The sequence below is a fragment of the Silene latifolia genome, chromosome X, assembly GCF_048544455.1.
Source record: "Silene latifolia isolate original U9 population chromosome X, ASM4854445v1, whole genome shotgun sequence".
Taxonomy (NCBI): Eukaryota; Viridiplantae; Streptophyta; class Magnoliopsida; order Caryophyllales; family Caryophyllaceae; genus Silene; species Silene latifolia.
The window spans coordinates 82,336,928-82,353,612 of NC_133537.1; the positions used below are offsets into that span (position 1 = coordinate 82,336,928).

Below are 16,685 nucleotides of genomic sequence, written 5' to 3' on the forward strand. Positions count from 1 at the left end.
CTTCCGAGCGTGGCCACGCATTTCCAGTTCACTACTCCTCGAGTGGCCTTGAGATTTCAAGCAACCCTGACAAGGGGGTGGAAAATTCCTATCACACTATTCCCTTCGCTTAGCCACAGATCATCATGAGCCAAAATACACTCATTTTACCTCAGTTACGACAGTCGTATAGTATAAATTAAAGCCAATCAGAAACTTGTGCCAACTTGGGCGAATAGTCTCTAGTCAAAAGAATCGACTCATAAGAATACTATAGTAGCTTTTGCCATGACCAGGCTTTATGCTCTATAAGCGGTCACTGCCCGACTGAGTGTCCCATACAGTCTGTCTATGTGATCGACTAGTCATCCCATATGACCCTATGGCACTTGAACTTGCCATCAATCGCATCACACTCTAGTCACTTTAAGACGTCACCTCCTATAAGTAACCAGGGGCACATACAATGTCAATCCAGTTCACTTCAATGGGGTTCAATATTGTCTCAACAACCCATTTGGATATACCAAAGTAATGAATGAGTTTAAAGAAACTCAAACGATAAATGCGATTATCACATATGAATAGTCAATACTTTATTACTACTTCATATCTCATAATCTGTAGTATACATTTTACACTAATTAAATTGCAATAGAAGCTTGGTAAATGGATATACCATGTATCCATGCACTCCAACTTTATTAATTGCTATTTCCTTCTATTCAATGTTATTTCTAATAACATGAATTTATCTAAGTGTATGTCTAGTCTTCTTTACTAGACTTAGGCTCTTGTACTTGGAAGATGCTCCCACTATTATCATATAACTTGCGATAAAGTCTTTGGTAGAGGGATCTATTCTCATTCCGTACGTTGACCATCTTATCACAATTTACTCAGATTCTGTTTGTAGAATTTGGAATGGTCGAAACTAAAACATTTCTCTAGTCTCTTACTACTAAGTCAATAATATCGGCCTAGCATTTCGATAAATCCTTATAGGTTTGGAAACTAAAGTTTGTGTAGCCCTTCAACACACAACTCAGTATATCATCCAAACATAAGAACGAATCCTCAATTCTGCTCAAGAAACTTAAAGGATGTTCTTTAAGGCTTTCAAAAGACCATCATTCGAATTAACTTGTTATTGACTTATTATGCTCCAAGAATATGATTCATCACAGCATGTGCATATAATGGCATACATGATCGTTCTAATGGAGGAAACACTAGCAATAAATTTCATGTGATCGATAACTTATTAGGTTCAGTGAACGACTATGACTCTATCATAGTAATTTCGCTTTCATCAATATGAATAACCTACTCAACCTTGTTGATGTTAAAAAGATATGAAAGAACTTATCATCATAAGGCTCTCAACTCTATGCCAATATTCTCTCAAATTTAACACATAGATTCGGAAATCTAAAATACATTGCACCTTTTCCTAGTCTCCCAATCACTCTTTCATAGAGGAGAGCATTGATACTTTATTATCAATAAGTAATATGTTATCAACATAAAAGACATGGGAAAAATAATTCTGGCTCCCACTTAACTTCATGTATAAACATGATTCTTCAACAATGTGAATGAAACCATTCTCAATTATTACATGAACGAAAAGTATGATTATTACAATCCTTTGATGCTTACTTAAGACCATTCTAGGATCGCTTAAGTAAGCTTTGCATAGTATGTTAGGATTCTTAGATTTTATCTAAGGTTTTGTGTTCCGTACACATCCTTCTCTAAATTCCCATTTTAGAAAAGCGAATTTTTAATATCATTTGCCATTGTTCATCAAAATGAAATGTGACGATTCCTAATAAATTTATCTTGATTAACATCTTCATGCCAATCTATGCTTTTATGTACTCTAAAGCTCTATTTACTTTAAAGAGACCATCGCCTTAAAGTAAATCTACTCTTGAGTATAAAATTTTTGATTGTAATACTATGGCTTTTATGCAACAAAGTGCAATTGATCATTCAATAGGTCATAATACCATTAACCATAAGACATGTGTACTATACTCCCACTCTATCTTAATAGATTATAGTTCCATTACTTTTAAATAGATCATAATACAATTAACCATAAGACATGTATACTATACTCCCACTCTATCTTAATAGATTATAGTTCCATTACTTTTAAAAAGTAACACATTAACTATAAGACATGTTTCTGATGATCTACTCCCACTCTATCTCTTAGAAATACTTTTATCTTCTTAAGAGATAGCTTTGTGAGTTACAAACATATATGGTGAAGTAATAGAAGTTTGTCTAGACTGACGTGTTAGCTCATAAAAGACCAGCTCTATTATGGCAGCTTGATTCATGTAATATGCGTGTCTGATCCATGTCATATGTTAAATAGACTTGCTATTTTAGGTATCTCCAGGTTGACCTTTCGTTTAAAATAATGTGTCCATTTTGGACCGCAAATCCCCAAAAGTGAGTTCGACAACTCAACCCGACTCATATTAGTTTGATCTTATAGGTAGTGACACTAGGTCATAATCTATAAGTGAGAATCAAATTCATTACTTAGACATTCGCCACTACGATCGGATCGTAATACTTTAATTCTATTGATCAATTGGTTCTCTACTTCATTTAGAAATTTTTCAAATTTCTCAAATGCTTCACTTTTATATTTGATTAAGTAAACATACCCATATCTACTTAAATCATCGGTAAAAGTGACGAAGTAGTCATAATTTCTTCTTGCGGTGATGCTCATTGGACCACATACGTCGGTATGTATTAGTCCCAACAAATCACTTGCTCGTGTCCCTTTACCATTAAAGGGAGTAGGAATAATTTTCGAAGGAGACAAGATTCGCATATTCCATATGATTGAAAATCAAATGGTCCAATAATTCTACTCGACACTAGCCTTATGAAGCTTTTCTCATTTATGTGACCTAATAAAAAAAGCCAAATGTACAAATCATTTGGATCACTTGTTATGAGTCCTTAGGATTGTATGTTATAGATATCTTTATTTGAGTTGGAGGTGTCTAAAACATAAATACCATTCATAGAAGTGGATTGGCTCATGGCCAAGTCATTTTCAACAAAATACAACAATTGTTTTTGATGGCAAAAGAATAATCCTTCCATGTCTAACATAGAAATGGAAATAATGTTTTTAGACATAGTGGGTACATAATAACAATTATGTAAGTACAACTCAAAGTTATTAGCTAAAACAAGTACATAAATCCTTTTGAGGTGGCGGCTACCCTAGCTCCATTTCCTAGTCGGAGATCTACATCACCCTTGTTTAGCTTTTCCACACTTCCAAGCCCCTGTAAATAATTACAAGGTGAGAACCACAGCCGGTATCCAATACCCACGTTGAGGTGGAATTATGATTTATATCAATAACAAAGATTTCGGAAGAAATAGTACCAAGTCCAACATTGATATCTTCCAAATACTTGGGCCAATTACGCTTCCAATGGCCCATGACATTACAATAATGACATTCATCGTAGGATTGGGCAACCTTCTTGGTTTTGGTTGTGGTAGTCTCACTATCCATTTCCAATTTATTATCGGGTTTGGGTTTCTTACCCTTCTTTGCCTTTCCTTTAATAATACCATTACTCCTTTCATTTGCAAGGACATTCTTGCTAGAACTGCCACTCAATATAATATTTCTCCTTACTTCTACAAACAAGGATGCCTTGGAATTAGTGAGATTCTCCTCACAAGATTCTCTTACCAAGGAGGTGGGCATGAATATGGGAGTGGGAAGTGTGGAAGTGGTAAGGTAGCAAAGATTTCCATCTTGACCAATGCCAAAGCGTAATTCTCTAGTCGTATCATTGTCATACAAGGAGCATTTTATATTGAATGATTGGAGCCATGAATTAATGGTGATTGGGGTAAGAGTATTAGATGAAACCATTGTGGATAAATAACTACAAAAACGGAGATGAAGGAAATTAATTAACATTTATCGTTGTAATACTCGTAAAATTAATACAAGTATTGCATTCATATAGCGACCTCTACCCAACTATCATGAATGATTCCGAGATTCAAAATTCATAGTAACTTGGATGTGAGCCAACAGGCCCTCTACATCTTTACTAATATAATTTGGTGGGTTAACCCTTTTCACCGATTCTACAATTAGAACTCTCGGTTGATGATTTTACATTAAATTCATCTTTAGCCCGAACCTTTTGCGGCTACGGTCACAAAATACTTTCGTTGAGATCAACCAAATTTTCGAAGTGTAATAAGTAATAACTACTTATTACCCCACTTATCCAACGTCAATAGAAGTACCCCGAAAAATCGTTTATACTCCTCATGAAATTTAGATTCATGGGCTCCTACTATTTGGTAAGGCTAGGTCTCAATCTTTTAAAAGTAAAGGTCTTGTCAATTTATTATCTATCAATTTTAAGTGAACTAGAAATCGAATTCTCGATAATTATAATTGACACGGTTGATGACTCGATATGATATGCATGTGTTGTTATGGCGATTTGGCAATGCATGCAACATATTAAAGAAATGCAAAACAAATAATAAACTCCTAGTATGGCCTTCCTAAAATAGAAAATCAAATAATCTATTACATATTCGGAAACTAACTCATTTGGTCCCTTGATATCTTCAAGTGGCACGCCTCCCAAGAGCACCGTCTTTGTCGAAACGCCTTTCCGAATGACACCGTCTTGAAGGAACTCCGGAATTACAAATAATAATAAAAATACATAGCTATTCCTATTATACATTTGTAATATGAAAAACTAGTAAAAAATAGGATTAATTGATAACAATACTCTGAACTATGGGGTTGCCACTTAAATTACTCTTAACTCTTGTTTAACTACAAATATACCCAACAATAACCCACCTTCACTTTTACTAAAATGGTCTTTTTTTTAACCTGTTGTAACAGGTTAGACGGTAGGCCCCACTACTTTCCCCTTTCCCCTTTATATTCATCAACTTCTTCCCTAATTATCATCTTCTTCTTCACTGATTCATTTTCATCACTTCAATTTAATTTTTTTTTCTTTCTCTCTCCTCCATTACAACACAATTTGCCCTTGAAATTCTCCCTCAAATGCAGCGGTCATCATCATCTTCAAGTTGTAGAAGTGAAAGTGACGTTTTTTGCTACCATAACCTCACTGCAGTTAAGAAGACGACGACGAAGGGTTCACATGTTGGAAAGAAGTTTTATGGGTGTCCTCTATGGCCGGTAAGTAATTTAATTAAATTAAAATCCTTTTAATTGGTTGTATGTACTCAGATTTGTAGGAGGGTGTTTTTGATGAATTTTTTTGTTGATGTATTTGGTACAGCATAATAGTTGTCGTTTTTTTCAATTGGAGGAGGAGAAGCATGTGGAAATTGGTTCAAGAACAATGCCAACTGAAGTGGAGTTTTTATTGAAGAATTATGATGAAAAATTGAAGAAACTGAAATTGAAGAATGAGAAACTCAGATTAGAAGTGATTGTGTTGAAGGGTGAAGTAGATAAACATTCAAAAGGGGAAAAAATTGTACTGTTTGGATTAATAATTTCTTGGGTAATATTTGCATTTAGTTGGATGTTTAAAGTTTGATTGTATTTGAGCAATAATGTATGAAAACAATTTTTTGAAGGAATGCAATTCCATTTCATTTGAAACAACTTGTCTCATTTCATAGCATTCAAAAGATCTGTATATCAACAGATACTCAAAACATAGCATTCTGAAAATATTCCCACAACATCATGTCTGTTATCTAGTGAATCCTAACAACTTCAGTACATAACAACATTGTTTGATATCAACTGATCTAAGAGTACATAACAACTAAACTACATGATGCTCCTTTGACATGTAAGCAATTGAACTTCAACTGGTCTGCTGGTTCACTGATTGACTGATTGCTGAGTACTTTCTCCAAGAAGAATGCTGCTTGGACCTGAACTACTGCCCACAACCTGTCAATAACATAACAATGAAAGATCAGTTCTATTTTTTGCCAGTTTAAGTGCAATAAAAATAGAATATCAAATAAACAAATTTACATTTGTATAAGCATTCCCTGATTCATCAATGAGCACCCCAAATCCTTGAGGGGCCTGCAATGTTAACATGGTAAACTGTTATGAGATTTTAACATGTATAACTAGGAAACATTGTTATCAGATATTGATTCATTCAAAGAGGTACTTACCCTACCACCTCTTCCTCCACCACCCCTTACACCACCCCTTCCTCTCCCTCTTGCAGCAACTCCTCTGGCAGTCCTAATCACTCTTCCTCTCCTTCCAAGCCTTGTTGGTTGGGCTGTTGCTGTATGGTGAACCTCAGAGGCAATTTGTGATGCTTCATTTGCCTCTGCTGCAGCTGATTTCCTTGGTCTTCCCATTGGCCTCTTTGGAGCAGGTGCTACTTCTTTGTCTTTGTCAGGGCACTTTCTTTTATTATGGGATTTTGACTTACAAACAGAGCAAGACATCTCAATACCATGCTTAGTCAGCTTTCCTGGTTTTTTAGGGTCTTCATGTGGTGCCCTTCTTCTTTTCTTCCTAAGCCTACCAGGTCCTATTTTTATGGGGGGAGGATTCAGTGGCAACTCTACCTTTGGCCAATGTCTCTGGCCTGGACAAGGACTTATGGACATGTTGTAACTTCTCCAATATGCCTCTCTTTTATACATCTCATGGACATAATCCTCTGCAAGAGCAGATATATCAAAGATTGCAGCCACAGCATGAAAGCAAGGTATACCCGTCAAATCCCATTTTCTACATGTACAACTCCTTGTCTCCAAATCCACAGTCAAGACATCTATACTATGGGCCACTTGGAATACTGTAGGGGTAGAAACTGCCACTCTACATTCTGCAGCTTTGTCCTTCTCCACTTCTAATAATGCTTGCACATTTGGACAAACAACATGGGTACTGGACTCCATCTCTTGTTTTTTTTTTCCAGTAACCTTTGCATTAAGGCTGTCCTAATCTCCTCAAGCATGTAAATTATATGTTTGGATCTAGCCTCAATGATGTAAGCATTAAATGTTTCAGCCATGTTGTTAACTATAACATCATTTTTTGTGTGAGTTTGAATGAATGCCCTACAAAAGAGATGTGGCCTACAAGCTATGAAAGCTTCAGCAGCCTTATGGTCAACCTCCCTAATAGCATCTAAAGCATCATTAAAATCAGCCTCATTGTATGCCTTTGCACAGTTCCAGAAAAGAAGCTTCATTTCATCACCCTTATAGGTCTTGTGCCAATTGGCAAATATATGCCTAGCACAATGCCTATGTTCTGCTTTAGGGAATTCTTTAGCAATCATTGTCACAATACTCTGATATTTAAACAAACTTGGCATCAAAAACAATAAAATAGACCAAGGCAACAAATAATAGTAGCTAAAAAATAGATTAAGACAAACCTGATGTTCATCTGAAATGAAGGTCCACCCATCTCCATCTACTTCTCCCAACCTACTTTTCAATTGCTGGAAAAACCACTCATAGCTCTCATTATTCTCACCCTCAACAACTGCCCAAGCTACTGGAAACATTTTTTCATTTCCATCTCTTCCAATAACAGCCATTAACTGACCTCCCAAAAAAGTCTTCAAAAAACAAGAATCAACACATAGTAGTTTCCTACAACCAAGCAGCCACCCTTGCTTGAGGGCATCAAAACATACAAATAACCTTTGAAACACTGCAAGATTTGAGGTTATATTTGGGTTGGTATACAAAGTGAAGACACTGGTTGGGTTTCCTTGTTCAAGAGCAGCTACATAACTCCCTAACTTGCTGTAATGTTCTTTCATTGACCCATGGAGCATTTTATGAGCATAATACTTAACTTTGTAAGCAAGATCTTTCTTAATTATAACCTTATATGCTCTCCTAACAGTATCTATGATGTCTTTGGCTGGCCAATGTGGTTTAGCTTTAAAAACATCAAGGAACTGTTTTGCTAACCATGTTGATTTAAGTTGTCTGTTACTCTCCATTGTCCTTTGACAAGTGTGTTGAGGATCAACTGTCTTCACAAGAAAAGATGCTGATTTATTGTCCCAACTACCATATAGTTTGAAAGGACACCCTTTTTTTACATCTAACCCTAAGTTTTTTTCCCCTGGCTTTATCACTTATATCAAAAGTAAGATCCCTCCCCTGAGCTACTGCATACCTAATCACAGCTTCCTTGAACAAGTCAGTGGTAGGAAATCTAATTCCCACACGCCATTTTAGTTTCAAGTAGTCTGTTCTCTCATTCACTACAGGGACACTAGAAGACTTCCTTCATCACTCTCCCTAGGAGTGTCTTCCTCATCTCCACTTTCATCATAATCACTCAGGTGTACATCAGCTTTTTTTGAACAAGTAGGTGAAGTCAAAGTTTCTTGTCCAGTCAGCTTACAAGATGCAGCTTCAAGTTGTACTTGGTTTGCAATTTTTAGGGCATTTGCATTCCAAGCTAACAGTTTAACTCTTGCTTCATGCAATTCATCATCATTATAGTCAATGTCATTTAAATCATCTTCAAGTTGAACATCATCTTCTTCACTCTCCTCATCCTCATCATCACTTTCTCCTACATCTTCTTCAGGCTCATAACCTGGATCATCTTCTTCACCCTCAGTACACTCCTCATCACCATTCAAAGCTGCCTTATCAGCATTTTCCTCATATTCATTAAACAGATCTGCTATTCTAATGTCATTGACATCAAAATATGGTTCAGGATAATCACTCACTGTTTGCTGAATCTCAGAGATTTCTTCAGTATTTGGAGCTGTTTTCTCATATGTTTTTTCAACAATTTTTTGATTGGAAACAAATCTGGGTGAGGTTTGAGTACTATTTTTTAGGGATTTTCCAACACTGGATCTTGTTTTTGAGTGGGATTTTTCAAGAGGTGACAATGGTTTTGACTGGGATTTTTCAACAGGTGGTCTTGAGCACTTTTGGGGAGATTTTAGAACTGTTTTGTTGGGATTTTTTTCAGAACAATGAGATCTGGTTTTATGAGCAGATAAGGTTGTCTTTTTCCGAGTTATAAATGAGGAAGATGACACAGGTGGTCCCTCCTTTTCAAAAGCAACAACTTTCTCAGTGGTAAGAGATGCCCTTTCCTCATTCACCTTTCTCCTAGGTATTAATTTAGTGGCCTTATTAACAACAACACAACTATCAATAACCTCTATCCAATGCATTAATTGACTAATATCTTTCTCAGGTATAATATAGCAATCCACAACTCTTTGGAGCTCAGCCAAAGTACACATTAACTGTGCACCCCTATCATCCAATACTCTCTTTAAACCCTCATTTGAATTCAGAAAGAATATACCATCTACATCCCTCTTAAACCCACATTTTTCAGCTTCCTCAACCAAAGTAAACCAACCCGTCTCATCAGGATCAACAGACGCTCTCCTAAAAATTCTACCCAGATAAACCAAAGACTTTTCTTCCATCTTAAAACTGCCCCCATGCCAAATTTTCAAAGTCACAGCAGCTAAAGCATTATCCTATATCCAACATCAGTATATAATCAATTAATTGCAATTACAACTCAAGATTAGAAAGAACAAACCCTAATAAAAAAGGGGAAAATGAAAAATCGAAATTTAATTGCCACATTGAAACATTAAACAACAACAACACAATAATTGAGATTATTCAAATAAAATGACCATAAAAGAAGAAATGGAGACTTACCTTAGCCGTTGATGGATCAACAACAGTTTTCGCCATTAATTATTAGAAGAAAAATAAAATCACAGACGCAAGGACAGTGCGATTCATCAATGAGGAAAATCGAAATCGAAAATGGTATTGGAAGAAGGTCAGGCGTCAATGGTGGAAAAGAGAAGAAAGGAGATGAAAGGAGATGAAACGGAATTAAGAGTTTGTGAAAATGACAGGAAAAGGGGGGAAATTACCTTTAAGGATAAAGGTGACCTGCTAATCAGGTCACCAGTTAATCTATTTTAGTAAAAGTGAAGGTGGGTTATTGTTGGGTATATTTGTAATTAAATAAGAGTTCAGAGTATTTTAAGTGGCAACCCCATAGTTCAGAGTATTTTTATCAATTAATCCTAAAAAATATAAGTGATACGAGATCACATTAAATTACAACCGAATCAGTATTTCCTTACATCACGGGTAATATCGATTAAAATCTAAGGCCATACTAAGATAAAATTACATAATTCAAAATTACATAAATAAAATATGTCATTCAACAATGAAATATGCAGCATTATAATATGTGTCTATCATGCCAAATTATGTGCCAAATCGCCCTATTTAACTTATATCGTTTATATAACCCGGTTTTATGAAAATGCACAATCTTAACTTATTAAATTCGTAAATTAATACTAAAATCTAATTTTAGTCCAAGTTAATTATCCTAATTCTCTTAGGTCTCAAAAATTAGTCATCACTCAATTTTTGACAATAATTCAACTTGATTTAATTTTATGCTCATTTTTTACCCTAAAATCATAAAATTTATGAAATAGATCCAAATTAAATTACAATAATTTCAAAATTTAAATTTTTGAACATTCTGTAATATATCCATGACACTCATAATGTCAAAAATCATGGTTAAAATTTTTGAATTTATTTCGAGAAAAATATAGTTTTGATTTATCGGTTTTAGTTGTAGGAAAGCCAGATGTTGAAGAAGGCCAAAATTACAAAAGTATTCATGAGGTAACAGGTATTCCCACGTTTGAATTCAATGAAGTAACAGTTGAGGATTGTGATGAAGAATCTGATAAGGAAGAGGAGGATTCTCATGAGGACACTTGGTATCAAATTCATGGACGAAAAATCATTTAGATCCTGGATGAAGAACCTGAATTGCTGCAACTTACTGAAGAGGATGTTCAATCTGAACTCGAATACTGGCAGCAGGCAGTTGTTGGATTTGTTGTGGGGGAAAACCCTCCATGGCAGGTCCTTGAAGGCTTCCTGAAAAGGATTTGGAGCAAATATGTGATTGATAAAATCTCTTTCTTGCCAAATGGGGTTTTCCTTGCACGTTTTCAAACTGAAGAAATGAAGCAGGCAATGCTTGGGAGTGGATACTTTATTTTTGACAATAAACCTTTAATACTCAAACCCTGGCAGCCAGAGATAGAACTTACCAAGGATGAGATCAAATCTATCCCAGCCTGGATTAGATTGCAGAAACTACCCTTGAAGTTTTGGGGTAAAAGTCTTCCTAAATTAGCAAACCTAGTTGGTAACTATATCAAAAGTGATTCAGCTACTGAATTGAAAACCAGATTAGGGTTTGCCAGAGTCATGGTTGAATTAAAATTAGGCCAAAGTTTCCCAAATTCCATTAAATTCTTAGATGAAAATAAACAAGTTGTCTCTGTTGACATTGTTTACGAGTGGAAGCCTAGTTTGTGTACTAAATGCAAGAAGCTGGGGCATGAAAAAGATCAGTGCAGAAGGAATAAGGCAGTAACTAAAAATATACCAGCTGCTAAGGCTCCTGTGGCACAAAAAGTGTGGCGGCCAATTCCAAAGCCTGCTATACCAATTGCTCCAATGATTGCAAATAGTACTGAGTCACCTGTTACAAAGAACACAGCTGATGAGAATGAGAATGCTACTACACCTATAACTAGGATTAACAATAATTCCCATGGGACTATCTCCCCTGTAAGACAACCTAGGCCGGGGAGTGTTCCTAGCAGGAAAATTTCAACCTCTCCTCATCACATGGCAGAATTGAAGGGAACTTGCAGCCCAAAGAAGGGAATTGGTGTGTCTGGTAATGATCCCCCAAACATTAATCAATGAACTTTGGTTTTTGGAATGTGAGAGGGATGAATAAAGAAGTGAAGCAAAGTTTTGTAAATAATTTTCTACATTCAAATAATATTGGCTTGTTTGGTTTGTTGGAAACCAAAGTCAAAGCTGGTAATCTTCATAGTATTGTTAATAAAATTTTCTCAGATTGGAGTGTGTCTACCAATAATGCTTATCACCATGGAGGTAGAGTTTGGGTGATATGGAAACCTCATGTGTTTGATGTTAACTTCATCAAATATGATGCCCAATTTATCCATGTTCCGGTGACAAATAAGCTCACTCTTATGCAATTCTACTATACCATTATCTATGCTTTTAATGGAGTGGGAGAAAGAGAGTCTTTATGGTTGAATATCAAGCACATTGCAAGGAATATTAATGCTCCATGGGCCATTGGGGGGGACTTTAATTGTGTTCTGCAGGCTGCTGAAAGGCTAGGAGGAAACGTGACTGAGGCTGAGACAGAACCTTTCTATGACTGTATTCAAGAGTGTGGAGTGATGGATATTCAAGCTACTGGTGCTTTCTACACGTGGAATAATAAGCAACCACCAGAAACTAGAGTCTATAGTAGGTTAGATAGACTGATGGTTAATCAAGAATGGTTGGATCAATTCCCTGAATATATGGCTAATTTCTTACCTGAGGGGTTATTTGATCACAACCCTTGCCTAGTGAGTAAAGGTAGCATGGGAGGAAATCAACACAAACCTTTTAAGTACTTCAATATGTGGAGTGCTGCTGAGGGTTTTAAGGAAAGTGTGTCTAATGTTTGGCAGCAGTGGGTATATGGCAACAAGATGTATAGAGTGGTTAAAAAACTGAAGATGCTGAAACCTGTGCTTAAGAAGATCAATAAAAATCATTTCTCTGATATTGAGAAAACAGCTAATATTGCACAGCTTAGGTTACAACAGCTTCAGGAGGAGCTTATTGCCAAACTTGGGGATTTGAGTCTACTCCAGCAGGAATATGATGCACATCAGCAATATATATCTCTATATACTGCTAAAATGGACTATCTTAAGCAGAAAGCAAAAGCACATTGGTTGAAGGAAGGTGATTCTAACTCAGCTTATTTTCATGGAGTTCTTAAAGCAAGAAGAAACAAGAACTTTATTTGTCAAATTTCTGATCAGTGGGATAAAACTCATAATGATCAGGAAGGGATTCAAAATGCTTTTTTGAACTATTATACTATGCTGCTGGGATCAAAATCCTCTACTACTAAGGATAATAAATTCATAGTGAAGCAGGGGAATAATTGCACTGATGCTCATAAAAGTATACTTCTTTCCCCTATCACCAAAGATGAGGTAAAAGAGGTAGTTTTTCATATTCCTGATGACAAGGCTCCTGGCCCTGATGGGTATTCAAGCAATTTCTTCAAGGATAGTTGGGACATAATAGGAGAGGAAGTCACTGATGCAATTTTGAACTTTTTTAAATCAGGGCTCATTCTGAAGCAGATTAATGCTACTATGGTCACTCTAATTCCTAAAATCACTAGACCCACTAGTGTGCTTCAGTACAGACCTATAGCTTGTTGTAATGTCATCTACAAGTGTATTTCCAAGATCTTGTGCAATAGACTAGCTAGAATTCTCTCTGATCTGACTGCCCAAAGTCAGGGTGGATTCATACAAGGGAGGAGCATCATGGAGAATATTCTTATATGCCAAGACATCATCAGACTTTATGAAAGGAAGGCAGTCTCACCTAGGTGCCTGTTTAAAATGGATCTTCAGAAGGCATATGACACTGTTGAATGGGAATTCTTGGATCAAATGCTGAGTGCCCTTAATTTTCCTGAGCAATTTAAAGGGTGGATAATGCAATGTGTCACAACAACTAGTTATTCCCTCAATCTTAATGGCATTGTGTTTGGATTCTTTAAAGGAGAAAGAGGGTTGAGATAGGGTGATCCCTCCTTTACTTTTTACTGTTTGCATGGAATATCTTTCCAGGATCCTTACCTATACTACTGGGGCAAATGATTTTAACTATCACCCAATGTGCAAACAAATGAAGCTGACCCATCTTATGTTTGCAGATGACCTACTTTCTCATCAATTATGACAATTCTCAGATCCTTTGCAACTTTTTCCAAAGCATCAGGTTTAAATATGAGTAAGGGCAAGTTTAATGCATATTTTAATGGCGTAAAGGCTGACTTGAAACATGATATCTTAAGGATCTCAGGTATGGTGGAGGGTTTACTCCCTTTTAAATATCTAGGAGTGCCTATCAAAACCATAAGACTTAATGCAAAGGACTGCAAGCCTCTCATTGATAAAGTTGTCCAGAGAATCAGAAATTTAGGGGCTAGGAAGCTATCCTATCTTTGGTAGGTCGACCTTGATTCAAGTTTGTCCTTAAGACCCTACACAACTACTAGGCTAGTATCTTTATCTTACCAACTGGTGTGATCAATAGGATTGAGTCTATATGCAGAAATTTTCTTTGGGATGGAGGGGTGGACTACCTAAGGTCACCTCTTGTTTCCTGGGAAAAAATCTGTAGACCTAAGAGTGAAGGGGGATTAGGACTGAACTGTGCCTCTGATTGGAACAAAGCAGCTGTTGGAAAATTGGTCTGGTGGCTAGCTACTAAGCCTGATCACTTGTGGGTTAGATGGGTTAACACAGTCTACATAAAGGGTAAGTCGTGGTTGGATTATAGTCCTTCTAGTAATTCTAGCTGGTCTTGGAGGAAAATATGCCAGATCAAATCCCGATACCAGGAATCATATCAACAGAATATCTGGAATTTGGATATAGGGAAAGAATATTCGATTGCCAAAGGTTATGACTTCATCAGAAACAAAGGAGGAAGGGTTCAATGGCGCAGTCTAATCTGGACCAAATACACGACCCCTAAACATGGCTTCATAGCTTGGATCTATTTTCACAATGCCTTAAAAACCAATTTCAAAATGCATAAATTTGGTATTGGTGATGGTGATACCTGTACGATTTGTGGGATGGGCTCAGAGACGGAATCCCATTTATTCTTTGAATGCGAATATAGCTCTAGGATACTTGGCCTCATTGGCAATCAGATCAGGGAGACCATACCTGCGAATAACCATATTGAATGGCGTAAGAGATTAACCGGCTCAGGGATACGAAAAGGGATCATAAACGCTCTGTTAAATGCCTCAATCTATGCCATATGGAGACAACGGAACCAGCGCAAGCATGATCTTGTGCTAGTTAAGCCGGAAAAAGTCACAAATGGGATTATTAAAGAGGTTATGAATCGTACCTTAAGTTTTCAGGAGCATATGGGCAGTAGAGATAGAGACCTGGTAGAGAGATTGCATGCTTACAGTGGATGAAGATGGTGGATGAGCAGTTGAGGAGTTTGGGACGATGATGAGAACTGTCCAGAACTCATCTGATTTTGTTGATAAGGTTCTTAGGCATGTCGGTAGTGTTTGCGTAAATTGTTGGGATGCATCTTATGTCTTTTTGATAAGTCTTAAGAGGGTCGGGTTGGGTCATTTCCCCCCGTCTTTCTCTCGTATGGTGACGGTTTTTTCTTAATACACTTACATTTTACCGAAAAAAAAAGATTTATCGGTTTTATCAAATAAAACATCTAAAGTATACAAAAATTAATCAAATCAATTTTAAAACTTTAGATCTGATAAGTGGGATATAAATTCAACCTAAAATGATTTTCTCATGCCATGTAATTCGTTTTAGCTATTTATGCTAAAATAGTCACTATTTATGCCATTTTTACACTAAAAATTCATAAATCATGCAAAATGAATCAAGTTCATCCTAAATTTTATACACAATGAGTAAAATATGCATGTGACAACATATTAAAATTTCATGGCCTATTTCGAAGTTTAACTATATTTAACCATTTTACCTCCATTTAATTCATTTTTATCACATAAAAATCATAAATCATGCAAAATAAATCAAATTTATCCGAAATTTTACATATAATAAGTAAAATATGCATGTGAGGTCATATAAAAATTTCAAGGTCAGAGACTTAGTTTAACTATTTTTAGTATTTTAATTTCCATTTTAGTTATAAAAATATAATAAAATAACTAAAAATCATTAAAATGAGCAATAAAATACCATAAATCATAAAAATGACCTAAAAACATTTTAGGACCAGAATATACAACATGCATCTATATTTCGTGTTTTTATCTAATAAATCACAAATTTTTAGTTTTATTTAAGTTACTAATAACTCGAAAAAACTATAAATCGATTATGCATGCAACATCCTATGCTCTGATACCCATTGTTAGGTTCATATACCTATTATTAGACATCTCTAATAGTGATTTAATTAACATTTTAATCATTAGTTCTTTAGATCTAGTGCATGCATAACTAAATAAGGAATAAAATGAGAAAACAATGATTCTTACATTGTTGTATAGAACGAAATGGGCACAAGTAAGGTCTCCTACCTTCACTTGTTCTTGAGCTATTATAAGTATTAGGATGATCCTCCAAAACTCTATATTAGGAGCCCTCATTTTGATTGCACCCAAGATTTAACCCAAAAATTACTACTAATATTAACTAGATATTTTGTAGTAATGTACTCTTAATTATTACTAATATTACCAATACGAATACTCTAGTAATATGTCACAAATATTAGTATTTGAGTGGTAATTTGAGGTTTTGCATGTGTTGAAGATGTGAGCATCTTTTAGAGAGAATAAGTGAGGAAAAATTAGAACAACAAAAGTGTTCTCTCTCTGTAGATACCTCATTTCTGCATCTCCCGCAAACCACCCGGTGATGATTGGGCCGCATGTTTGGTACGCGGAACAATTTGTGACAGTTCGTAAGTTTATT

The 16,685-nt window shown here is 35.9% G+C and overlaps 2 protein-coding genes across 2 annotated transcripts; one reads left to right on the plus strand and one right to left on the minus strand.

The window, feature by feature from the left end:
* Positions 1-5,887: 5,887 nt before the first annotated feature.
* Positions 5,888-8,003, minus strand: LOC141617729 (uncharacterized). The gene is made up of 5 exons (XM_074434892.1): positions 7,425-8,003; positions 7,101-7,337; positions 6,196-6,981; positions 6,047-6,100; positions 5,888-5,959 (listed from the first exon to the last, which is right to left on the minus strand). Exons 1-5 carry the CDS (start codon positions 8,001-8,003, stop codon positions 5,888-5,890), a joined length of 1,728 nt encoding a protein of 575 aa, XP_074290993.1.
* Positions 8,004-13,913: 5,910 nt separating this feature from the next.
* On the plus strand, positions 13,914-15,178 carry LOC141617730 (uncharacterized). The gene is made up of 2 exons (XM_074434893.1): positions 13,914-14,185; positions 14,275-15,178. Exons 1-2 carry the CDS (start codon positions 13,914-13,916, stop codon positions 15,176-15,178), a joined length of 1,176 nt encoding a protein of 391 aa, XP_074290994.1.
* Positions 15,179-16,685: the final 1,507 nt, after the last annotated feature.